General features: G+C 39.7%; 1 protein-coding gene across 1 annotated transcript in view; it reads left to right on the plus strand.

Annotated features, from left to right (window-relative positions):
• Nucleotides 1-2,939: 2,939 nt before the first annotated feature.
• Nucleotides 2,940-26,802, plus strand: part of cfap299 (cilia and flagella associated protein 299) — a 173,696-nt gene continuing 149,833 nt past the window's right edge. The window contains exons 1-2 of the mRNA XM_057831321.1: nucleotides 2,940-3,068; nucleotides 6,713-6,837. Of these exons, the coding sequence (XP_057687304.1) occupies nucleotides 2,943-3,068; nucleotides 6,713-6,837 (251 nt within the window). The 5' untranslated portion in view covers nucleotides 2,940-2,942. The remainder of the gene's footprint in view (nucleotides 3,069-6,712; nucleotides 6,838-26,802) is intronic.

Raw genomic sequence — 26,802 nt, forward strand, 5'->3', positions numbered from 1 at the left:
ACATGCCGCTGTTAAAAAAAGTTGATTCAGCATATGGTGAGTTACATTTTCCCTCCACTTGATGTTCCTTTTTAGCCCCGTCGTGTTATTTTATATTTACTGTAGTTTTCTGCCACACATTGCCGATCCGGGAAAAAAAAGGCCCACATTACACAGGTCCGTGGTGCAAGGAAGGTTGGGGACCACTGATTTAAAGGACATAAATGTAAACTCCATAATTATTTCCTAAATGGCATGTTTTAAAGTTTCAATTACAATTGATAAAATGTTTTGTTCCATCACTTTTGGTTTTATTGGATCATTAAATACTTGTTGTAGTTGTAGTAGCTTTATTCATCCACTAGATAGAGCTACGCCAAAGGGAATGGGTTTAGTGTCGTGTCATGATTAACCAATATTGATTCAAATCAAAGCTGTATTTTTCAAGTAACGATATATTATGAGGCCAATCTTTTTTTTTTTTTTTTTTTTTTTTTTTTTTTTAATAAAAATAAAATACTATTGCATTATTACAAAATTAGTAGTCATTTATTGAGGAAACAAGTATGAATTTTGCATGATTAAAATATCTCAGAAAAGAGTCAGGGAATAAAAAAGAAAAATAGCATTACTTGAAATTCAATTACATATTTGTCTTGGGGGATAAAAATGAAAATATCCTTGGAAAAAATACAGTATAACTTTATCCTTGTATATTGTTTTTTTCTTCTCTAATATACTGAAAATATTCTAAGCTTATATGTAGTGTGACCTTATGTTGTATTTTTTGTAGATATATTATTTTTCCTTGTCGCAAGTTGTTTTTTGTACATAACCAGTAAATGTGTCTGAAAGAAGAAAAACAAGCCATTAAGAATTGTAACTCAATAATCGTCATCACTTTGAGTATTGTACATGAAATCTTTTGTACTGATATTTTCTAAGAAAAGCTTGCAATGTATTTATGAAGAAGACTTCATGTGACATTTACATCACAAATAAAGACATTGAAATGATGCTGTCTTTCATTAAAAAAAAAAAAAAGAAGATATTTTTGTTTAGTCACACATGGTATTCCATCATCGTGAGTCAAGACAGGAACGTTTCCCACAGAGTTGGCCCTAATAAGGTGGGCTCTCTTTTACTCCCCCCCAAAAACATTTTTGTGTCTTTACCTATTTGCATGGGATGCAATTCCTCTTTTACTAGTTCACTTGCCTACTGGTTTAAAAATGATGCACTGAAACAATGAATGATTCATTGTGAACCCACGAGGGCCTACAAGGTTGTTTTGTAATACACTACTGCGTAAACAAATCAGTGGTGGAATGGACTTCATTACAGTACTTAAGTACATACTGTATTTGGTGTATCTGTACTTTACTTGAGTATAAATATGAAGTGGTACATTTTACATAACTACATTTTATAGCACGTATCTGTACTTTTTAAATGTGTACGCCGTACGTTCAAAATCTGTACGTTTTTCGTGCATTACGTGTTTTTTTTCTCCGGATTTTGTCACCGTTTTGGCAACGAAACAATGTGTGTTACTATGTGTTACTACGTTGGTTGAATGATGCGAGAAAGGTCAGAGACACGGAGAGAGAAGAGAGGGAGTGGGAAAGAGGGAGTGACGCCGTTGCAAACACGATGCTAGGCTTGGTGGTTCCAATAATACCTGACTGTAGTCGACAGCCTACAAACTACGCCCACATGACGCTACGCTAGATATCACATGTATATGAACTAGATGTGAAATGATACACTTGCCGGCGTTGGTAAACAGCCGCCATCTTAAAGCAGTAGACTTCTCAGAAAGGCTCTGTTGTAGTGAACCATCCTAGCGAACCTGAGTAACTTTTTAACTAAAATACTCCTAAATCGGCAAAATCTTGACTTGAATCTATCTTTAAATGATGAAACAGTTTTAAAACGTTCACATGTCGAAAGTAGACAGAAGGGAACTAATGCAAAAACGGGAGCAATTTTAACCACTTTAACAGTTGATTCACAACATTAAATGACTTCCAAACATAGCAAAGGTTACTATGTTTTTTGGTTTTTTTGTTTTTTTGACAAAAAAAAAAAAAAAAATCTTTCATTCAGGTAACTGAGTTACTAACTCAGTTACTTTTTGGGAGAAGTCATTTGTAACTGTAATTAACTACCTTTTTTATTTTCAAGTAAGATTAACAACACTGGTTATAAAGATGCAGTCTGCAGATTGAAAAGTGACGAAACTGGAGATTTTATTCTGCCAATTTGTTCCCGAACACAATTTGCCCGCAACTATTGCTAATCACTTCTCAGAATTGGCAAAAGAAATGTTCCCTGACTCAAAGATTGCATCGGTAAGTTAATTATATCAATTGACCTTTTTAACTTATAATTGGACACACTAACGAACTACCTTCAAGTCAAACTGAATTGCGAGCTGAAGTGCAGTCATCAAAAGACATGATAGAAATAGCCAAAAGTGCTACAGACATTTATAACAAAAGTCCCTGTTAAATTTTTGTAATCATGATGTAGCCAAAGATATTGTTCTTTGATTGCACCAGGATATATGTGACAATATTACTAATAAATTCTAATAAATTCATACTATTTTAAACATTGAGTTTTATTTTTATTTCATATTGCACGCTATATAAAACGTAAAATTAGTCACCAATTTGTAAGGGCATACGTCCGTCCATATTTATATGATTGCCAGCGGCCTCGGGTTGACAGGTATGCCAATGAATGTCACATGAGGAAAAAGCACAAGGGGGAAAAAAACAGATTAACTGTTCTCAAGCCAATTACCAATCTGTTTACACTGCAATTATATCAGAAGAAATTAAATAAATCTTGAATATTAGATTTCATCAAATTGACCAAACATCAGCGTTTCACTGAACGTATATTCTGATTGGTCCAGGTGAGTGTAACTTCCGCTTCCGGTGAGATATCGCGCCATGGTAACTCGACCACATACTGGGAAGATGGAGTTAAACAAAAGTGATGACCCAGTGAACTCTTTTAACAACTACGAAGAATATTTGGATTCAAAAGTGACAACGATGGATTTGTTTTTCCTTAGCGTGAGTGAAGTTTGCTTCGTCATGTGAAATAAAAGCTGATTTATTAGCATAAACAAACTTAAGTTAAGATACATTTTGTAATTTCCCCTCATATAATTTAAAACCACTGTTTTTGGTAAAATTGTGCACTCAAAAATTGCGTGTCATACTATCACGGGCCATTATATAAGCGCATATTTTATAATCATATCTTAGTTGTGATAAACGTAGCATGTACACCGGCGTAATTTGAAAGCAAGCCCAGTTCTTGTCTGTTTTGTTGATGTAGGTATTTGAATCAGACGCTAGAGGGAAGCACCGCTCAATTGATACTCACAAGAACATCAGAAAGGCAGAGAATGGTTCCTTTGTGAACATTTACCACCAATTCCACTAGATGGCACGCTTGTTGATGATATAGTGGTTCATTTTGTTTGAACACCTGTGTCCACACTGGGCATCAACAGGCCATATCTGACCTGCTAATCAGCTGTCGTCAATCACTGGTTAACTGGTGCAGGTCGGGCTGGGTCACCACCACGCCGACGAATGCCCGCCTCTGATACGTTGCCTCACTGCCTGGACCTGTTTTTCCTGGCCGCCGCTGTTTGAGGCTTTTCAGATGGTAGGAGAGGTCACGTTACAAAGTCATCACCTCCGCCGCCAGGATGGATGTTGCGGGTATGCGTCCAGCGTGAAGAGACGGCGGTTCTGGGCCAACATTAGGACTCGGGGGTCGTTTCTACCGAGCCGCATCAAAAGAGCAGTTGGGGGGGTGGCGTCCAGAGTTTCCGGACGTGGGGCGGCAAGCTGACAGGCCGCAGCGTACGAACTGACAGCTCGGTTTGCAGTTTGCACGCCGACGTCAATGACGCTTCGGCACCAAGAACACCTGCACGAAAGGGCTAACAAAGCGCTCCGTTCACGATTTAAAAGTACAGTTTGTGTGGAAAAAAATAGCTGTTAGTGCTGAAATTTGGGGGGGAGGGGGGTTCTTTTTAGTACTAGTCAATCAAAATGCATTTAGAACATCTATAAAGATTTTCTGTCCAGGGTTAAAAGTTTTTACACAAATACCACAGTGGTCGACAAATGAGCATGTCTACAATCTGTAAAATTAAAACCTATCATAGACTCCAGCATCAGTTGACAAGACAGCTCCCACAGACATTGTGCTACGCCTTCCCTTAGGGGGCCGACCCAGGCATATCGTTGAGTTGACTTTCACTGTGATAAACTCAAACATATGCTGCATTCTAACGCTGGATTAAGTTGGAAATAGGACAAAGGCTTTACTACTTACAAGCAGGCAGGAGTGTCTCAAGATTGATTTGGTTGAGGATTCAAGGTAGTTATTATATTAAATAGCACCATGTGTGCACTTAAAAACGTGAAAAAAATTCATGGACAAAATTAGTGTCTTGAATTGGCTTAAAATATTTACGTAAAATGAATGATAACTGCCTGTTTTTTGCTTTTAACCAAGAATCTAGATTCTTTTACGTTCACATCTATAGAAATCCTGCGATTTAAGCATTTATCTACAAGAATTTTCAACCTAAAAAGGTCTTTGTTTCGTGACTGCTGCCATGTTGGATTACACAATACCGTAACTTTTGCTTGAAATATTTATGTAAAATGAACAATAACGTTTTTTGTTTGGTTTTTTTAAACCAAGAATCTAGACTGTTTTACGTTTACTATATCTATAGAAATTATGCGATTTAAGCATTTATTTACAAGTATTTTCAACTTCAAAAGCTCTTTGTTTTGTGACGATGTTGGATTTTGTATCTCTACACAATAGCCAAATTCAACCTATACAAGTTGTGATTGTATATAAAAAAAAATGCAAATTAGGCTGGGACGCGAACTCACGCATCGTGACGATTGTACTTGACAGGCAAGGACGGTAACCACTGCGCCAATAAGCTCAAACCAACGGAGCAGCCGTTAAAGTCCTTACATGAAGGATCGGCGGGGAGTTTTCCACATGCTACAATGGATACACTGTGTGCCCGTTACGGGGACGCGAACCCGCGCACCGCGATGATTCTACTCCGCAGGCAAGGACGGTAACCACTGCGCTAATAAGCTCGAGCCAACGGTGCAGCCGTAAGCGTCCTTACATGAAGGAATCGGCGGGGAGGTTTCCACGTGCTACAACGGATACACTGTGTACCCGTTACACTTTTAATGAGTAAAACTAAGATGGTTTTGCATGCTTTCCTCAAGTACTATGTTTCTGATGTGAAAATTGAGTGATCTATAAGCTGTTGAAAACTTGCACTAAAAAAGTTGCTATTTTGGGCAAAAACTTGTAATGTTAAATATTGCTACTGATCCTGAAAATATAGGTGATTATCTCTGCATTTGGTGATTTTTGTGCATCTAGCGTAAAATTTGAGAATTTTATAGCCATTTTAACTTTTGTTATACTTCTATGAAAAAATAATCGGGATTTTATTAGGAAACGACGTTGAATTTTTTTATGTCGCTGCTCATGGAGACTCATATATGCCTAAGGGAGGTGCCTGTTTTGGTTTTAGGTCGCTAGTGGCTTTGGTTTTGAAAATTTATTAATTTTAAGTTTTTGAAAATAGGCCCGCTACATCAACTCGCCCCAAGTATTCAACCACAATTGAAAATACAGAACAAACAATCCAAAAGGTGTTATGTACTGTACAGGTGTTGTCTCTGTGGATGCTTCACAACCAACAAATGTGCCTGCAGACTTGCAAGCTTTCCCCTCTTTGTCTCACTCAGCTGCGTGACTTCTTTTTGTGCGCAAATGCGCTCTTCCTTGTGTTTGCACGTGCCCGTGCGCTCCTTTTTTGTGCGCAAATACATTCTTCGTGTTTAGATGCGCTTTTCGACCTGATTTATGCTTCTGCGGTCTGTTGACGGAGAAGCGACGGCATAGACACTACATTGTCATTGAGCATTCAAAGTTCTACGTCAAGGGAACGTGTTGCTCTGTAATTCACTGCCAAGCCACTAGAGGGTTGTGGGGACTCTTTTAAAAATTCCTTTGGTTTTCCTCCGGTCATAGCAATATCAACAGAGATGGAACGCATGTATTTGGAGCTGCAGTGAATCAATATTGAACAACAAATGTTAATACAAATGTTGATGGGTAGACGACACAGAAGATGTTTACGAAAATGTTTGATTATGCCAGCGTTGTTGGGCTGAACCGGCAACAACGTTCTGAGTCCTTTGATGTTGACGTCACGGTGTGTTGACGTGACACGTAGTCAGGTGTTTTTGAAGGCGTATGTCTGGCTACAGCATAGGGTCGTAAATTGGGTCTGCGTTTACGGCCGTCACTGCAACGTAAAGTTTAAATCAGCCTTTACTCGCGTGCCATTATTACTTACCTGCTCTACGTTTCCTGGGCCAAGATAAAAGCATGCATCACAAAACAAAAGTCAACATTATTAAAAAACCAAAAAAAATCGTAAAGTCAAAATCACTTAAGTCGGGTATGTAGTAACCCGGGGACTACCTGGATTCAGGAACTTTTGGGGAAAAAAAGAAACAGGCCGGGGATTACCTGTATCGGTCAATTAAAGTTCTGACTTAACCTTGAATATAACCATCTTTGAAAAATGTTAGGTCTTGTTTAAGGCGGATTTATAATTGACACATTTATGCTTTTCCAGAGCAAGGAGTCGGCCCGCAAGCTGGTAGAGCATGGACACAAGGGCACTGTGCTGACTCGGCAGGAATTTGAGCAGCGGAAAGCACCATCGGTGTTGGCGACTGGCTCCCACCGGAACCGGACTCAGTGAGTTTAACTCTCCCAGGAGGCGTCACCCGCGTTGTGACTAACAAGCAGAAAACCACCCGTGACATATCTGGAAGCACTTTCACGCTCTGAAATCTTTATGTGACTACGGCTGTTTTTTAGTGTGTGGATGTGTGTGTGGGAGGGGGTGTGGGGTTGCAGGAAGCTGCTGGGTATCAATTTTCGCAATGGTTTGACTTCCAAATTCAGTTGCACGATATGAAAGATATAGAATGATTTGGACACAAATGCTTGACTGCGACGTTTTTGTATGGAGGAATTCTTAGTCAGTTAGTTTGTTGGTTTCATCCCTCATACATCCAGTCAACCATTCATTTTGTTAAATAGCAGAATTATCCAAAAATAATAGATTTCTCCTGTTAGTTTATTCTATTAAATTGATTTGGTTGGTAAGCAGAATTATACAAAGAATACAGACTTGTAGTTTTGAAATGACACCTGTTAACTTTCATTAAAAAAAGAAAAAATATATATATTTTTTTCATATTGTCACCTGCCACGAATAGTGGGGGAATCGGTCCGGGCCTGATAACGAATAGCGAATTCCACAAATACTTGGTGGGCATTGAAAATACATACAGTGGTACCTTTTCCCGTAGGCACCGTCTCGTAACTCTTTGCATTATTCTAACACACTTAATATAATCAATCAGGGAATAGTATCGTTTCTTGCATTTACTGTTTGACTGTTTATATTACTCTAACACACCCAATATAAAACAAATAGGACTTATACCATAGTTTAAGGAAAACAAGCAGAATATAGGGCATAAGCCTTTTTATCACGGAAGCCCAGTGTGTGCGTCATGCAACTGTCGCACCAACTCTCGCAATCAGTTCTCCTGGACAGTCCAGAACAAATGGCGGGACGTTCTTTCCCAACACAAGGAACACCAGATTAACCACCAATATCCACTGATAACAGGACGACAAGACTGCAAGAGCCTCATTGACGCTGAGGTGGCAAAATCCACAACCCTCGTTGTCCGGACAACAGTAACTCCCGAAGCTTCCTGTCCAATCCACAAACAGACAATAATCCTAAACACACCCTTCTTCCTGCCCGCCACGCGAGAGCCTTCAAAAGACTGAATGTTTAACTAATTGTGGTCATTCTTCTTGGGAACCTTTTGTTGACGCATGATAGGGGGACCTTTCCTCCCCGCCTGAGTGTTTCTGTTTCGACTTGCTGTTTTGATAGCTGTTGACCTGAATAAATTGTCAACTTGTTTTCGGTGAACCTTCTTCAAAACTTTCAAAATTGAGTCTGTATAAAGGGTTAAGACTAAGGTGAACGCACGGAGTTTGGCCTTCTGGCCAGATTGCCGGAGTCTCGCAGGCCCGGGTCGTTGGAGCTGCGCCAGCGCGGGTCCGGTAGTTTGGCTGGCGTGATTCCGGCGGTCTGGCTAGAAGGTCAGATTTCTTCACCGGACATATCACATCCTGACCAGCGCGACCGGCGTGGTTTTATAAATTCATTAAAATGTCAGATTTTCGATATTTTTCACGGGACCAATTGGCGTGTGTTCAAAACAACTGACGCTTTGCACAGAGTACCACAGTACTGTACTGCCTGTGACGTGTTCCCAGAGAGCCTGCCCAGAAAGACTTCTATTACGATCAATACATGTGGAGTCATTTGTTTTGATGCGCCTGTGCATGCGGGTCAGTTTGCTCAGCGCGTCTCGGGCTGTGAATTAGTGCGCATGCGTGACACTTGAACTGGCTCAATGGACAATGGCAGTCTGAACGGGCACACCAAAAAACAGATATGAGAAAAAAGTGGAATTTTGCATTAAGAACGGCGGTAAGAACCTAGCCTAACTGACCCGTTGACATGGGCCAGTGGTTTTGATAGTGGGGCCAGTGAACATCAAAAGCCACTGAGGGCCTGTGACTAATTTTCCCTTATTGCCTACACCTGCCTTCTCATCAATCATCGCAATCAGATGTACTCAAATCCTAGTCACGACAAATCCAAATTAAGGTCCTTTATTTACAGAGTCCTAAGAGTCTTATCACAGCAACAGTTGTCTTCGTTGTCTGTGTTCGTGTGAGTCGACGTTAAAGTCCCCCACGATGCATTTCGTCTGGTCCGTGACTGTAATCAGGCTGATGAAGCTCCAGATGCTCATGCTAGTCACAGGAAGTCAATTTATTGCTTCTTTAATCAGCGCGATGGTTTACAGCTGCATTTTAAGCATCAATTAGCCTTTCACGCCATTTGTACAAAGCCAGCCACCGCATCGCTCCCTTCAGTGTCATGACACTGTGTCCCAACAGTTTTCATTGAACCAGATAAAGACGGATGCACACTGCTTGGTCTCACTGTGGATTAGTTCTTTTTCCATTTACAGTGCTACACATCAATTGGAGAGAAAAAAAATTGAGGACCGCTGCTTGAAAACTAAACTTAATGTTCTTATCTTGGCCGATGTATGTATATACATAGATGAGTATATCGAGTTTAAAGCTTTGTGCCAGAATGTGTAGTGTATACTAGGTAGGGTTGAGTATCAAGCATCGATGGGATCCGGGAGTAACACTCCGGTTCTACGGGAACCGTTCAAATTCTTAAATTTTGATTCTAAGTTTTGATGTCCTGACCGCCGACCGGAAAAAATAGCTGCCGAACACCATGAAGAAGGAGCCTCATGAAGACTAGCTCCGTTATGATCAAATCAAATGAAGTGGCTAATTTAGCTTAGCACAAAAACATGTTTTTTTGCTTCATATAAATGACAACAAAGTAACAGAATAAACACACCGAAATGATATCAGACCCTCTGTTAAAACGTGCAAACTTACAGATTTTGTTTTATCAAAGGTTCCTTAACTATGTGTAGCGCTGAGGAGGTGTGTAGCGTCTGTAAACCTCAAGGATTCTTTTCCAACTAAAGTAATAAGTTCTTTTTTCCTGCTGCTTCCAGTAAGGCACCTGGAGTTACAACAGTGATATCTTGTGGACGGATGAACAATGTGTCAGTTTCAATAGAAATAAAACAGTAAGTAGTCAACTTAAGTTCAAGGGACAGAACACTCCCCGTCAGCCCCTAACTAACTTGTAGAAATACCACCTAAAACAAATGATGCAGTACAATAAATGCCTGCAGCATAAGACAATCTAAAGCATAGGCAAAAGAATATGTGTTACTGTTCTCTCCGTGAGCTTTTGAAAAAGAAACATCTTTGTGAAAGTGCACTCCTGTGGAAAGAAAATTCATTATTTTGAAGTTAAAAGACTGATATTTATATACAAGTTAAAAATAGCCCAGTGAGAAATTCATACCAAAGTTAATTGAAAATTCATATAATTTAAAAAATACTCGAGAAGTTAGGAAATAAACTATGCAATTTGTTTTACCCTGCCTTTTAAAAAAAATCGGAATCAAGAATCGTTTGGAACCGAAATCGAAACGTGGAGTCGGAATCTGAACCATTCAAATTCAAAAGATGCCCAAACCCTATACTAGTGATGTCCTGATCGCATATTTTTGCACCCGAGTCTGGATCACCCCTGATTTTGAGAATCTGCCGATGCAGACCCGGCTGCACAAAGAAATTTCAGGGGGGGCAGTACATTTTTTGTGGGGGGGGCACACTTCAATGTAAATTTAGCCTGAACAGTGGCGTTTTCACCTGTTATATTTTCTGATGATGGTGTCAGTCAGTGAAACTGCAGGAGGTGGCAGCGCTATCCCTTAATGTTGACTTTCGGCCGCGTCTTTGTCATGGCTTGAGTTCATCTTTAGTTTCTTGAAAAAACACGGATGGCCATTCCAATTAGAATTGGCAACGAAGGAGCCGCTCAATTGCCATTTCTGTAACCGAAGCAATCCCTATCCAGTCGCAGTACCCAATGGCCGGCTACTCGGCCTGCCCCCCTTATCAGTGATTGCCTAGAAATTGCCTTCATTCGCTCCTCAGATTGGTTGAATTGAATGACTACAGATCAAGATAGGATGAATAAAGCAGTGTTTTTCAACCTTTTCTGAGTCACGGGACGTTTTTACATTGGAAAAAATCTCGCGGCACACCACACCAAAATGTTCCAAAATTACTTTCTGCACAGTACATTTAATTATTTAAAATAATTTCTCAGTATTTATACTTACTCAGTGTGAAACTTGAGCCTGTTAAGATTAACACAAGGCCAAAAAACTGGCAGGAATCTTCGTCAACAGCTCTCAGTGTCTCTCTGTTTTGTTTAATTTTTTTTTTGCAGTTAGGCTGGAAAAACTTAATTACTCTGATAACTGAATTATCAGACAGGGGGACTTGAGCAATGTCTTTAAGCACATCAGGGCTGGTCATCTCGCTGACAATGGCTTTGCAGGTAAGTAGTATTAACGTCTCTGCCACAGTTTGGGACTTTTTGGATTTAGCAACAAAGTAACTGGCTTTCAGGGCTTTCTTATTTACCTTTGTAGTTTTTCTCAAAAAAGTTGCCCATTTCTCTGTGTTTTCACGAAGGCGAACAAAATAGTCCATCGACTTGTTCTGAAGCGATGAGCTTTCATTTGGAGATGACGTTTAAGCTTGTATGGCGCCATGGCGCTAGAGAGCTGCTAGTGTCGCGTTCAAGAACTGCTCGGATTTCTAGCCATCACCCACCTTGCTGTCCTCGATAATGTGTTGGAATAAAACACAGAGAGAGGATTGACGGTCGTCATATATGGATAAAATGGAAAGGACACTTTTGTGTATATCGACACTTAACTAGTCAAAGGATGAACAGTAGACGTGCTGGGGTTCACATTGTTGTGGAGAGCAAGGTGGCTGATGGCTAGAAATCCGAGCAGTTCTTAAACGGAACTCGAGATATGCCTCGCTCATCTGCACAAAACCGAGAACTTTTTGCCTACTCCTTCGTTCCAACTGCAACTTTGCCCGACAATGTTAAAAAAAAAGCGACATTGGATAATTTCTCGCGGCACACCTGACGATCTCTCACGGTGGCGGCACAATCGGTTGAAAAACACTGCAATAGAGGGTTGGTCCTCTCCATGTGGGTGTTTTTGTGGAAGATTAAAGAAAAAAAAAATTACACAGTACAGTCTAATCGATCTAGGGCGGGCACAGCAGTCTCTCATGGCGGGCCCGGCCCCCTAATGCCCGCCCATGCCGCCGGGCCTGTGCCGATACCAAGTCCCAATCAGATACCGAAAAAAAATGGTTTTTTTTTAAACAAAAAGTTTTAAGAATGTTACTGTCCCACCGTGCCGCCTTCATAATGTGAATTATTTTTAAACAAGAATAATGTAGAAAAATGCTTGTCTTTATTAAATGCTTCATTGACTGAGTTGGCAGATCGAACGCATCAATAGGAAAGTCGCACTAATACACCATTGCGACGTTGGCATATTTTACTTCATACGTATGTTCTAAATAAAAATATTCAAAGCGGTTGAAGATGTATGGAAGGATTTATAGTAGAATCCACGTTTACATCTTTGGTAATGCTCATTTTCAAATACGACACCAGACGCGGAATAACTTCCTAGTTTATCAGTATCTACCGTTGACGGTAGATTCATCCATTCAGCGATGAGTGTACTTTTTGACTGGGACCTACTTCTTCTGGTTCCTTAATGTAATTTCATTTTTGGATTTGTCGTTGTGTTTTCTGCATATTTTTTTTTTTTATTATTATTTGGTTTGCGGTTGTGTTTTTTAATTTGTCGTGTTTTCTGAATTGTTTTTTATGTGATTTACCTTTGTGTTTTTTTATTTGTTTTTTTGTTACGTGATTTGCCGTTTAGTTTTTTTGATTGGCGTTTGTTTTTTGATTCGCGCTTGTATTTTGTAATTCCGGGCCACCATAGTTTTCACTAGTCATCTTACCACTCCAAATGTTAAAACTACCGTTTACTAATCTATTATAGTACATTCACATAATCAAACAAGTAGTTACAATTGTGATTTGATCCATTTTTACCATAAATGTCACAATAGCCGCTGTCAGTTCCATAGAAAACAGTTACAGCGCTGCTTGTGCTTGGAACTATTCAGGCCTACATGAACCACGTGACCACCCGCAGCAAGATCAGAGAATGTCGCAACTCCATTTCTACTTGGCTGTGAAACAACCTAAAGATAAGCGCAGCAAGTTTATTGCTAATGTACAATGGAAAATAATGTTCGCATTGGCCACTGCTACAAATCTTGAGCATTTGTTCGTTGTATCTCTGTCGTGCAAGGTGGTGGTTTTCAGGAATTACTGCTGGGTTTTTTTTCATTGTTCATTCAGCAAAGCTCCCTGGTAGCACCTGCCAAGTGGATCACTAACCACTCCAACACAAAGACAACTTTTTCCTGATGGATCTGCATGTCCACGTTGTTGTTGTCGTAAAGCGTTTTGCACCTGTGAACACCAAAGCCCAAACCTCCCCCCTCCTCCTCCGCCCTGCTGTTCGGGGAACGTCTTTCACCTTCCAGTCTGGTGTCTTTTCTCACCATTCTGTCACTGTTTTTTTCCTAGCCCTCCTCCTCCTCCCTTTCAGTCCGTCGTGCTCTCCCGGAGACCTTTAGTGCCTGCAGGTGTATAAATAGAGCTGTTTTCAATTAAGCCGGCCCGTAGCGTGCATCTGATCAATGCGTGAGCACCCCCTCCTCCCTCCCTCTTTTTACCCCTGCACCTGTGGTAATAAAATACGCGGGGGAGTGGAGACGTTGCCCCGCCGTTGGCCCGGCTCGCCTCTTCTCTCAAGGACGATGCAGATTTTTTTTCTAGCATGCAAAAGAAAGGAGGAAGAAGAAGGGGAAAAAAAGACAAAACAAAGAAGCTTCCAGTGCAGTGAAATTCAATAGCAGGGAATGAAAAGGATGCTTAGTCGTCGTTGTGCGCTTATTTGGTTAGCAAAAAAAAAAAAAAAAGAAGGAGAGAGAAGGGGTGCAACGGGAATCCACTGTTCTGACTTGGGATGTGAGCTTGAAATGGAGACAGAATTAAATAAATACCACTGACTTTTTATTCAGGCACATTCAACCTGGAGACCACCTAGCGTGACTGACATTTCGTCTTACTTCTCCGGCAGTTTTTTTTTTGCTGGGTAATGGAAATCTAGTCTAACTGCAGCCTCCTACATGTGATCAGATAATCATGTCTCGAGACAACTCACTGTAAACAATTGTATGTTTGTGATTGTCCGGTGCCTCCATTGTTACATAGAAGTCGAACAGCAGCAACGACGAGCCAACAAGTTAGCCAACTTCATTATGGATTGACAGGATGCGGGGCACTGGGCCAATTAATAGGGGACCGATGTCCGTCAAAGTTGACTGAGTGGAAACACAGACAAAGAGCTTTTTACGTTGAAAATTCTTGTGAATAAATCCCTGAATTCCTCATAGATATGAACGTTAAACAGTCTCGATTCTTGGTTAAAAGCAAAAAACCGGGCAGTTAGCATTTATTTTACTTAAATATCGAATGTGATGCTAGTCTTTTAGCCAAAGTGGCGCCGCCTTAGCACCACATAGAGCTTTTTACAATGACACTTCTTTTGAATAAATGCTTAAATCCCTCAATTTTTTATAGGTATGGGCGTAAAATGTTCTCGATTCATGGTTAAAAGAAAAAAAAAAACTGGCCGTTAGCATTTTTTTTAATGTAAATATTGCGATGTAGGATGCCAATGCTATAGCGGTTAATTTCTCCCATTGATTTTTTTCAGGTTTCAAAATGCATGCATCGTATGAAAAATATAATAATTACCTTGAATCCTCGAACAAATCACCCCTGAGACAATCCTGTTTGTATGTGGGGCAGTTTTCGTACTTTTTCTACCTAAATCCTGCGCTGGATCGCTGCATGTGTTTTAGAATAACTGTGACCCTGCTATCATCACTCCACTGGCTTCCAGTTCATTTTAGAATTGATTTCAAACTTTTACTGTTTGTTTTTAATTCTATTAATGGCCAGGCTCCATCTTATTTATGGGAAATTTTAACTTTTCGTAACTCTGGCAGGACTCTTCGCTCGACCGGCCAGCTTCTTTTAGATGTTCCGACTCGAGGTCAAAACTTAGGGGAGACCGATCCTTTGCGGTTGCTGCCCCCAGGCTGCGGAAAAGCCTTCCCCCCGAAATCCGCACCACCACGGATGTAGGGCTTTTTAATTATCGGCTAAAAACACAACTTTTTAGACTCGCCTTTCACACAGATTAGGATAGCCTGGTTTTATTTGCCTAAGGGTTTTTTTAATGTCTTTGAATTTATCGGTTTTATTGTTTTATTTGCTGGACTTTTATCGCGATGCGCCGTCTCGGTTTAATTTTTTGTTTTATTTCTTGTTTTATTTTTTAAAATGTGATTGTATAATATTTTCCTGACTTTTATTTATCTTGAGCCATGTTTTGTTGTAAAGCACTTTGAGGGCCTTTCAGGTTTTGTAAAGGTCTATATGAATAAATTTGATTGATTGATTGATTGATTGATTGATTGATTGATTGATTGATTGATTGATTGATTGATTAATTGATTGACCGACTGCGAAGCGGAGTGTGGTACAGCGCCCTGCTTGAAGGCGTGGCACATTGGTGGCCTGTCAATATAATTTTGAAGTCTATGGTCAGATTTAAGATCTTTTATTAAGGCTTCAAATCAGGATTAGGGTTTTTCAAATGCAGATTAAATTAGAACTCTTAAATCAGGATTCAAATTACCGTACTTTCTGCACTATTAGGCGCATCAGAGTATAAGGCGCACCTTCAATGAATGGCCTATTTTAAAACACTTCTTTCATATATAGGGCTCATCACATTTTAAGGCGCAGTAGTAGTAGGGGTTGGGGTTGAGTTATACATCCACCAGATGGTGCTGCGCTAAAGGGAATGTCATGCCATGATTAACCAATATTGATCGAGAATATATGACCATGTTCTTGTGTGTACCATAATATGTGAATAAACTGAAACTGAAATAAGGTGCATCGGTGCATTAAATTATTTTTTTAATGAAATGATCAATTTCAATACAGTAGTCCCCAGGTTACAATGTATCTGACTTTTTATCGCCATTATGTCTCCAGTTTTGTTTTTTTGTTTTTTTTTCATGAGGTTGACTTTTGTGATGCATGCTTCTATTTATTTATTATTTTATTTAGTACCTCCACTCACGAGTAAGAGCGCATGTACACACGAAAAAGATCCTATTTGCGCACACGAAGAACAGCGCACGCACACACGAGGAATAGCGCATTTGCTCCCACGAAGAAGTCGCACCGCCGAGTGAGAGAGAGAGAGCTGCAAGCCTGCGTACACATTTGTTGCCTGTGAAGGATCCATAGAGGCAACACCTGTATCTAACACTTTTTGTACCGTTTATTGTGCATTTTCAATTGTAGTCAAATACTTGCGGCGAGTTTATGTGATTGTTTTTGATGATGTGCGGATGCTAACTGATACGTGGTAATCGTTTGTGTGGATTTTCATTGTTGTATCAGCAGGTAGTTATAAACGCCAATTTGAATTGCTGTTATTGAAGATGAAACTGATATAATTTCATTTTAGTTACATTCTGCAAGTGTTGATGTCATGAGCAGCTGAATAAAGTCAGCAAACCACATGGATGTCTGACATCGTCATTTCAGAGCTTAGCTCGTTGTCTAGCTACAACTTAGCTACGACGTCTTGGCGAGGACAGTGTATGCGTAGGAACGGAACTCCGGGGACTACCTGTTTATTGTTTCATACCTGAGTGAGTTTGAAAGTTTCAAGCAAGGCTTGGCTTAGGGTGTTATTGTGTTGGGTATTCAAACCTTGGATAAACAAGGGTTAGGGTTTAAAAGTACTGTTTTCCAATTTTTGGTCTGGGATATGTTTATTTAGGGTTTCAGTCAAGGTTTCAAAGTTACCGACCATCTCGGAATTGCAGTATTGATTGATTGATAACTAATTTTAAACCATCTTATGTGTCTGATCATTTAAAGTGCCTGTGACACGAAAAAGCATGTTTATTTCTTAATACACACGGTATTTTATGCCCCTGAATGATATGGGCCGCTTGGATGTGTGTGGAAGCGATTGCTATTTTTATTTAGTTTTTTGAATCCCGCGCCATGAAAATGAGTGACTTCCGGCTTCGGTATGGCATTGAGGAGGAGGGCGCTGTGACGTGTATGGTAGAAGACGTCCTCTTCACGCGACAGTGTACTGTTGTGTATGAGGACGAAGGATTCAGCTGATTTTGCGGATTAATACGTTTATTTTTCGCATCACACCAGCCAAACGGCAGCAGAAAAATCATTCTGTATGAGGGAGAGGCGTATGCGCCTTTTTGGAGTTTCAAAGGTTCCCATTCACCGTGGATATTTACTGTGGGACCATTGGACTTACGAGGAAGTGAGTAAACATCTTGTTTTGTATTATGTCAAATAAGAATGCAGCGATTACAAAGTAAACACTACAAACTTCCTTTAAATGAAGGACTACATACGTTTGATCATTGATAGGCATGTAAAAAGCTCTCCAAATGGTCATTAGCAGCAGCACGTTAGCTGCACAACAACTCCAGCCACCCTCCTCCGGGGAACGAACTGTAAATTGCTCTCCGCCGGGCGGTTTGCCGATCCGCAGAGACAATCGACAACCGGGTCGTCATGTCAAATAATCCAGGATAGTTATGTGTGATTTTCCGCTTCGAAGACTTTGAAACATCACTCGGTTCGGGTTAGCATGTCGGCTAGCTGTCACGCCTTCTGGTTTGTTTACATTCTCCGAAGCCGGGGAAGGGAAAGGACATATGTCCGATTTAGGTGTCATAAAATATCGTTCGGGAGGTGCGACAGTAAAGGTGAAGTCGACAGTTTTGACCATTATGGAGTAATTTTGCCATGTCGTCCTGAATAAATGCATTTTTATTATTTCATATTCCATTCAGCACAAGACTGTTATTTGTCATGACCATGCCATTTATTTAGCAATTGGGGAAAATACTTGGATAAAAAGAATATCCTGTAGAAATATTGAAGTAAAGAGACAGAAACAATGACGTTTTGCCGCTCTCTTCGTCGCGTTTTCCTCGTTGTGAATAGTTCCCCCTTGACGGGCTGACTGGTCCTTCTCAAGCCATTTATATAGCTATTGGGGAAAAATACTTGGATAAAAAGAATATCCTGTAAATATATTGGAGTAGAGAGTCTGAAACCATGACATTTTGCGGCCCTCTTCGTCGCGTTTTCCTCGTTCTCAATAATTCCCCCTCAATGGGCTGAATAGTAAAACCGATGAGCCCAGTCTACCGCTGACGTCATCCACCTGTTGGGGACGCTAAAGCCCTATAATGGTAGGCGTGGCTAACCGGTAGATTAAAAGACTAATTTCTCGTCATCTGTGCTTTGCTAAATTGTTGTATATAGTCGAATCGTCTCAAAATATGATTCTAATTCACATAATAATGCCATTTAAGACTTTTTTTCTCGTGTCGTACGCTCTTTAAGGTTTCCATCATGGGACCCTCAAGAGTCCAAACCGCATGCATGTGTATTTGTCCATGTTTCGTTTTCTTTACATCCACCTAAAAAATTCCTGTTTTTTTTTTTGTTCACCAACATTTGTCATGTAAAGTAAACATGGTCACATGAAGACACAGTGCCTGCTGCACATGATTAGCTGGAGCAATGAAGGAATGAAAACAGCAGCTGATTATACTGACATCACATTTGTGATTGATATACCGGTAACTAACAGGTTTGATGAGACTGACAAGATGTTTTTTGATTGGTGAATTGGTTTGTTTTATTTCCTCATTGATTGGGTTGCTTGTTTGGATAGTTGATCTTATCCTTACTGTAGCAGCCTTCAAGCTGCTGCCGAGTCCTTCTGGGGTCCTACTGTCAGTCAGCAGCGGCTACAGTTGCTCACACAGATGCCTGATCAAAATCCTTTTTACCTGCTTATTGTGTTGTTAATCGACCGATGGCCGTTGTTGGAAAAAAATCTGGCCCGATATATCGACCGGCCTCTATATATGTCGACCCCTAGTTTTGAGTCTGGGATGGCAGGGTCTTTGGTTGGTTTTCACTGGGTTCTTGGGACTTAGATAACCTTGAGGCAACAGAGTGGGTAGCATTTATCACATGGTATAAAGCTGTAAGATGTTAGTCAAAAAAAGTATGTGAGAGGGTGTGGAGAGAAGTGGCAGTAAAACATGCCCTTCTGTAATGTAAAGTACCTTTTATTCAGAGCTCAACTTGTAATCATTACATCACTGACACAAAATCCAAACTGTGTCCTAGAATAAATTCCATAGGGCTCAATTTGAGATGTTTCACCACAATCCCATAGCATAGTTTGAAAATCGGTCGAAGCTTCCAGAGCAGTATTTCGAGATTGACAGTACCGTGTTGAATGTTCCCCAAGATTGTTCCAGCTGTATTTCTTCAGGGTTCTGTCATGTTTCCACTTGTCCTTCACCATTTTCTCCCCCTCGTTTTCTGTAGTGATTTAGCAGGGATTATTTTTATGACTTTGAAATCCTCCTGCCTCCTAAATCATCAGAATCCAAAATCCCACAACCCCCGCACCCCTGCTCCGGGCTCAGTGGTCTGGATGAAGGGCAGGAAGCGGTTTCCACATCTTTATAACGGACGAGCGGCTCTCAACCACTTCATGTGCTCCCGATGGTACTTGACTGATGGATGCTGTGTGTAATTATTGCCACCTTGTTGTTTTATTGGTTTTAAAGTGTTGGCGTTTGGAGGCAAGCTTTTTGAGGGGAGTGGTTGCCACCAATAAAAAAGGAAGAAAAAAAAATTTTTTTTTTGATCAGACTAATTGAAATCACATGCGTCGCTAGATAACAAGGTTAGGAGCAAAACCGCAAAGATAACATCTGTGGCACAGCCTCAACTTTTACGTGACGCGATGTCACTTTGTCAGTGTTACGCTTGAAAGTCTGACTTCAAATCTGGCAGGCTTCTGTTATGTTGTTGGTGTTGAGGCAAAATGGACGACACTTACACTGCTGGCCAAAAGTATTGGCACCCCTGCAATTCTGTCAGATAATGCTCAATTTCTCCCAGAAAATGATTGCAATCACAGATGTTTTGGGAGTAATATTTTCATTTATTTTGCTTGCAATGTAAAAACACAAAAGAAAAAAAAAAATCTCCAAAAATGGGCTGGACAAAAGTATTGGCACCCTCAGCTTAATACTTGGTAGCACAACCTTTAGACAAAATAACTGCGAACAACCACTTCCGTTATCCATCAATGAGTTTTTACAATGCACTGCTGGAATTTTAGACCATTCTTCTTTGGCCAACCACTCCAGGTCTCTGAGATTTGAAGGGTGCCTTCTCCAAACTGCTATTTTCAGATGGCAGGGGTCCCCAACTGCCGCATTGGCTAGCGCATCTGGTAATGGGCCGCAAAAGAAATGTTTGGATGTTAGTCAAGGTTGTTTGTCCACCATCCACACAATCTTTCGTTGAAATGTCTCATCAGTTTTCTTTTCCATCCACATCGAGGGAGGTTAGCCACAGTGCCATTACACTTATTGATGACACTGCGCACGGTAGACACAGGAACATTGAGGTCTTTGGAGATGGACATGAGATTGCCCATGCTTCCTCACAATTTTGCGTCTCAAGTCCTCAGACAGTTCTTTGATCTTCTTTCTTTACTCCATGCTGAGTGTGGTACACACAAGGAAACAGGACAGAGGTTGAGTCAACCTTAATCCATTTTAACTGGCTGTAAGTGTGATTTAGTTATTGCCACCACCTGTTGTGTGCCACAGGTAAGTAACATGTGCTGTTAATTACACAAATTAGAGAAGCATCACATGATTTTTCAAAGGGTGCCAATAGTTTTGTCTGGACCATTTTTTAACTTTTGTGTAAAATGATAATGATTTAATTTTTTTCCCCCATTCTTTTTTGTGTTTTTTCATTGCAAGCAAAATCAATGAAGATATCACTACCAAAGCATTTGTAATCTCAATCATTTTCTGGGAGAAATTGAGCATTAGCTGACAGAATTGCAGGGGTGCCAATACTTTTGACCAGCAGTGTATGCCACATTGTACAGTACCATAATTTCTTATATATTTATACCCTCCCGAGTATAAAGCTGCAACAACTAATGGATAAAATCGATTAAAATCGATTAATAAATTAGTTGCCAACTAATTTGATCATCGATTTTTGCCGGCCGCTATGAGCAGTCCCGTTTGGGTCCTTGTTTGTGTGTAATGTGAGGCTGCACGTGCGCGCCAGTGATTTGACCAAGAGAGGGATAATTCACCACTGAAACTTCTGCTGCTGCTGTTGGGTTGGTTGCTGAATAAATAATATTGTCATAACATAGTGTCAAGACTTACATTTTGTTTTGTGTTGTTAAATCCAGTTTGCCTCCGCCAGAGGTGAGTAAATGAAGCCAGTTGTAGTGTTTGTATTCTTTGTTGATGAGACATTACTACTTAGCATGAAACACTAAGCTAGTTGCCGATTATGCTAATTAGTGTCTTAAGTGTCCATTGTGTTGTGTGTGTATTGTGTTTTGCAGAAGCATATTAGCACTTGAGTTATTATCAGATAAGAAAGTTGTTTCATTTCTTTTTAGAAAGAAACCATTCATTTGACAGCTTAGTCTCCTTTCAACACAAACTCCAAATCAAATTGTAAATTGTCATACAGGAGAGTGTGCTTTGAAACTGGATTTGGAATGTATTTATGAACAACTGTTTGATAAAGAAAACCGATTCATTACAGTCTGCCTTCTTTTTATTTGATTTTGTTGTTCAGTTTGTTTAAAGAAAATAAATGAGTCAATGAATGAATAAATGAAGAGGAATTTTGTCTGATTTGTGTCCTGAGATGTTCTTTTTACGTTTTATACTTAGAACCTTTATTAAAACCTTTAACAAGTTTTATGTACTTAAAACAATACAATTGTAGACTGCAATACAGTTAACTCAGGAAGCTGTAATAAAATGTTATATTTGAAGGAAATAGTCGTTCATTTAGTCTTGATTGTTACTTACAACATGCCTACAACAACCTCAAGTTAAATTTATGTGATTAATTGATCAATCGTTTAATCATCTGATTAATCATCAATTAATCAATCATCAAACATCCTTGTTTTACATTGCATCAGAAATCCCAATTGGCCTACATTGTGAATTTAGTTTAAATTAGCTAATTCCGATGCCATGTTACACTATCCTCGGCAAACAACCGAAATTATTTGTCAGGTACATTTAACATTAGACTTACTGTTTATTCTGTACTATATTGGAATCAAAATAACATTTTTCACTCTCCTAAGATAACAGTTGATGTCCAGAATTATACAAATTGAGTAATACAGTTGTAGCTAATATGCACTCTTGATTTTGAAAAGAGATTTTCCACTCAGGTTTTCAATTTAAACGTTTATGTTTCCTGATTAGTCAAGGGTTTATAACTTGTTGGAGTCCGAATTAGGTTTTCAGACTAGGATTAGGTCATTCACAGACAACGGAAAGGTTGTCGTCCTCTTTGTCAAAAGTTCTAACACTGTACAATACTTTAGAAGGTTTACTGGTGATACTACTAGACCTCATGCTGAACAGCACCTGCACAGTTGTGAACTCTAGCAGATGGTATGGTGCTCAATTCAATTGACTTCACTTCTTTTTTCCTCCACTCTTGTAATAATTTCACGGGCCATCTGCTTTGACGGCATGGTGGCGCAACCTAATTAGCAAGTCGTTAGCTGCTAATAATGCTAATAACAACAACACGGCGCTAAAAAAAAGAGTTGAAGAATGAGAGAGTGTTTTGCTCGAGTGCTGTTCACTGGCCGTGACTTTCTAAGTATGTGTGCGTTTGTGGGTAACTGGGTAACCCCTCCACCTCGATTGGGCCCCCACACCACCTTGCCTCCTCAACACCTGTGTTTACTTTGGGGCCGCTGGAGCACCACCCGGCGCACCCCTCCCACCCCTGTGTGACCCGCAACAAGATGGAGTACGCCTGCAGTCTGCAACTATGTGCTGCCCCTGCACTTTTTTTCTTTTTCTTTTTTTTTTTCAACCAGTCTGAGACTCCCAGCACACTTCAAAACAACACAAATGAATCTCATTACAATTCCAACATTTTTTTAACATTATTTTGGTTGGGGCAGCGGGAAGAAACAAGGTGGAGGGAACTATTTTTGTTCCTCTTCAGTATTATTGGCCAAAATCTCAATTGGCGTCCCCAAAATCCAAAACGTTTACTCAGAATTCATTTTTCAAAAAAATTCTTTTAAACCTCCAAATGCATTGATTTTAGGGTTCTGTGCTTTAGTAGTGTATGTTTGTATCTACCATCCTAAAATACAGTACAGTTTTACTTTGGCAGTGGTGGAATGTAACAAAGTAAAAGTACTTCGTTACTGTCGTAAGTACATTTTTGTGTATGTTTTTTTACTTGAGTACAAATATGATGTGAGACTTTATACTTTAATCTCACTACATTTGACAACAGGTATCTGTACTTTTTACTCCACTACTTTTCAAATTGTCGCCTGCATTACACGTTACTTTTGCTTATTTCTTTTTTTCTCATTGTGAATTGATAGTTTTGTTTTAATACCTCCGGCGCAATGGATAAGCCACGTGCAACTATACCATACCTGACCACTATAGGCAGCAACATGAGTACAAGCAAGATTAGGCAGGTGAACAAGACATTGACAAATTAAAAAAAAAAACACACTCTAGTACATTAAGTGACAGTACATCTGATAGCTGCTTGCAATCCGCCGTTAAGCTAAGTTTTGTAGTTTTTGAGCTTGTTAAGATCTGTTCACACTGCAGTCAATTTTATTGCTTGTTTTTCTATTCTGCCCAGTTAAAAAGAAAAAACTGAGCAGTCATTTAATTTTCTTTTTTTTTTCTTTGAATATTGACTCAGATCTCTGTATGTACAGCATGTATGTATGTAAGGTATATACAGTTGTGGTCAAAAGTTTACATACACTTGTGAAGAACATAATGTCATGGCTCTCTTGAGTTTCCATGTTATTTCTACAACTCTGATTTTTCTCCGATAGAGTGATTGGAACAGATACTACTTTGTCACAAAAAACATTCATGAAGTTTGGTTCTTTTATGACTTTATTATGGGTTAACAGAAAAAGTGATCAAATCTGCTGGGTCAAAAATATACATACAGCAACACGAATTAGCAATTTTTTGTGAGTGATTATTGACTTGAACAATCATTGACTTGAACAAGTCAGGAAAGTCACTTGGAGCCATTTCAAAGCAGCTGCAGGTCCCAAGAGCAACAGTGCAAACAATTGTTTGTAAGTATAAAGTGCATGGCACTGTTTTGTCACTGCCACGATCAGGAAGAAAACGCAAGCTATCACCTGCTGCTGAGAGAAAATTGGTCAGGAGGGTGAAGATTCAACCGAGAATCACAAAAAAGCAGATCTGCCAAGAATTAGAAGCCGCTGGAACACAGGTGTCAGTGTCCACAGTCAAGCGTGTTTTGCATCTCCATGGACTGAGAGGCTGCCGTGCAAGAAGGAAGCCCCTGCTCCAAAAGCGGCACCTTAAGGCTCGACTGAAGTTTGCTGCTGATCACATGGACAAAGATAAGACCTTCTGGAGGAAAGTTCTGTGGTCAGACGAAACAAAAATCGAGCTGTTTGGCCACAATGCCCAGCAATATGTTTGGAGCAGAAAAGGTGAGGCCTTTAACCCCAAGTACACCATGCCTACCGTCAAGCACAGTGGTGGTAGTATTATGCTGTGGGGCTGTTTTGCTGCCAATGGAACTGGTGCTTTACAGAGAGTAAATGGGATAATGAAGAAGGAGGATTACCTTCAAATTCTTCAAGATAACCTAACGTCATCAGCCCGAAGATTGGGTCTTGGGAGCAGTTGGGTGTTCCAACAGGACAATGACCCCAAACACACATCAAAAGTGGTAATGGAATGGCTAAATCAGGCTAGAATGAAGGTTTTCGAATGGCCTACCGAAAGTCCTGACTTGAACTTGTGGACAATGCTGAAGAAAGAAGTCCATGTCAGAAAGCCATCAAATTTAACTGAACTGCACCAATTCTGTCAAGAGGAGTGGTCAAAGATTCAACCAGAAGCTTGTGGATGGCTACCAAAAGCGCCTAATTGAAGTGAAAATGGCCAAGGGACATGTTACCAAATATTAGCACTGCTGTATGTATATTTTTGACCCAGCAGATTTGATCACTTTTTTCTGTTCACCCATAATAAAGTCATAAAAGAACCAAACTTCATGAATGTTTTTGTGACAAAGAAGTACCGTAATTTCCGGACTATAAGCCGCTACTTTTTTCTTCCATTTTGAATCCTGCGGCTTATAGTCCAGCGCGGCTTATTTGTTGATTTATTTGTGTTGCTAGGCAACACATGCCTCCTAGCATGCATTGCAGCGCTACAGTTGTAAGTAACAATCAAAATTCAGCATGCATTGCAGCACTACAGATGTAAGTAACAATAAATATTCATGTTCTGTACTAATTATTTATTCATTTACTGTTCCAGTTGTTTCATTAATTGCTTGTTATGGTATTTGGTAACACTTTATTTGACAGCGGCGTCATAAGACAGTCATAAGACCATCATAATTATGACACGACACTATCATGGGCATTACTGAATGCTTATGACAGATGTCATTAAGTGTCATCCAGCAAATTATGTTACCAACTCCATTTATGTCCAGCTCGGATCTTTTACATCCATTCAAAAGTGAGATCATATGCCGAATAAAACTGAATGATAACTGTTATAACTATTTGTTAATACTCTTGACAGTGTTATGTCATAATTATCTCTAATTGTCTAATGACAGTCGTATTGTGCCACTGTCAAATAAAGCGTTACCAAATACCGTAACTAGCAATTAATCAAACAACAGGAACAGTAACTGAATAATTAGCACAGAACATGAATTTTGATTGCTATTTACATCTGTTGCGCTGCAATGCATGCTAGAAGGCATGTTGACCAACAACAGTGTTGACAGCAGATGGCATAAAAGGTTTACTCTCTCCCCCAAGGGAGCAGTGATGGCCAAATGAAGCCTCTTGAAGCAATGAAGCTTTGCAGCCAATTGGTTAAAAGCTTCATAGTGGTTCATTTGGTCTTCTGACCGTCATATGATGCCGCTGTCTAATGAAGTGTTACCGGTTAATATCTTTTGGTGTCAGTATCCCATAATACAGTGAGGACAGCTGCAGCTTATAGTCCAGTGCGGCTTATCTATGAACAAATGCCGTTTTCGAGTCAAATTTGGTGGGTGGTGGCTTATAGTCATGTGCGCCTTATAGTGCGAAAATTACGGTATCTGTTCCAATCACTTTATCAGAGAAAAATCAGAGTTGTAGAAATAACTGGAAACTCAAGAGAGCCATGACATTATGTTCTTCACAAGTGTATGTAAACTTTTGACCACAACCGTATATGTGTACATAGTGTACATATATACATTTATTACATTTTTGCATAGGGAAAAATACCTTTACTTTTTACTAGTAAATTTTAAAGCAAGTACTTTTGTACTTTTAGTTGAGTATTTTTTTTTCTTAGATACTTGTACTTAAGTAAAAAAAAGTGAGTACTTCATCCACCGATGTACTTTTGTGGACCACACTCGAGAAAGCAAAACATATATATTTATAAGCATTACTTTGAAAATGCTGTTCATTTATTTTACAGTCAATGTATTAAAAGTTGAAAATATTACTTTGTCATCAACAGTTTTAATTCTTGTGATATACCATTTACTATCTGCACCCCCCCCCCCCAATTTGAATGGTGATTTAAATAATCTGTTCCTCGATCAAACTCAAGCAATAATAAATCTGTACAATAATTTCAACATTCTTAATTGCTAACTGTGTAACAACTGTTACACCAAAAATATTATGTCAATAATCTTATTATAATTGATAAAACTAAAGAAAAATGTAAAATGAC

This window comes from Corythoichthys intestinalis, chromosome 3 (assembly GCF_030265065.1).
Source record: "Corythoichthys intestinalis isolate RoL2023-P3 chromosome 3, ASM3026506v1, whole genome shotgun sequence".
Classification (NCBI taxonomy): Eukaryota; Metazoa; Chordata; class Actinopteri; order Syngnathiformes; family Syngnathidae; genus Corythoichthys; species Corythoichthys intestinalis.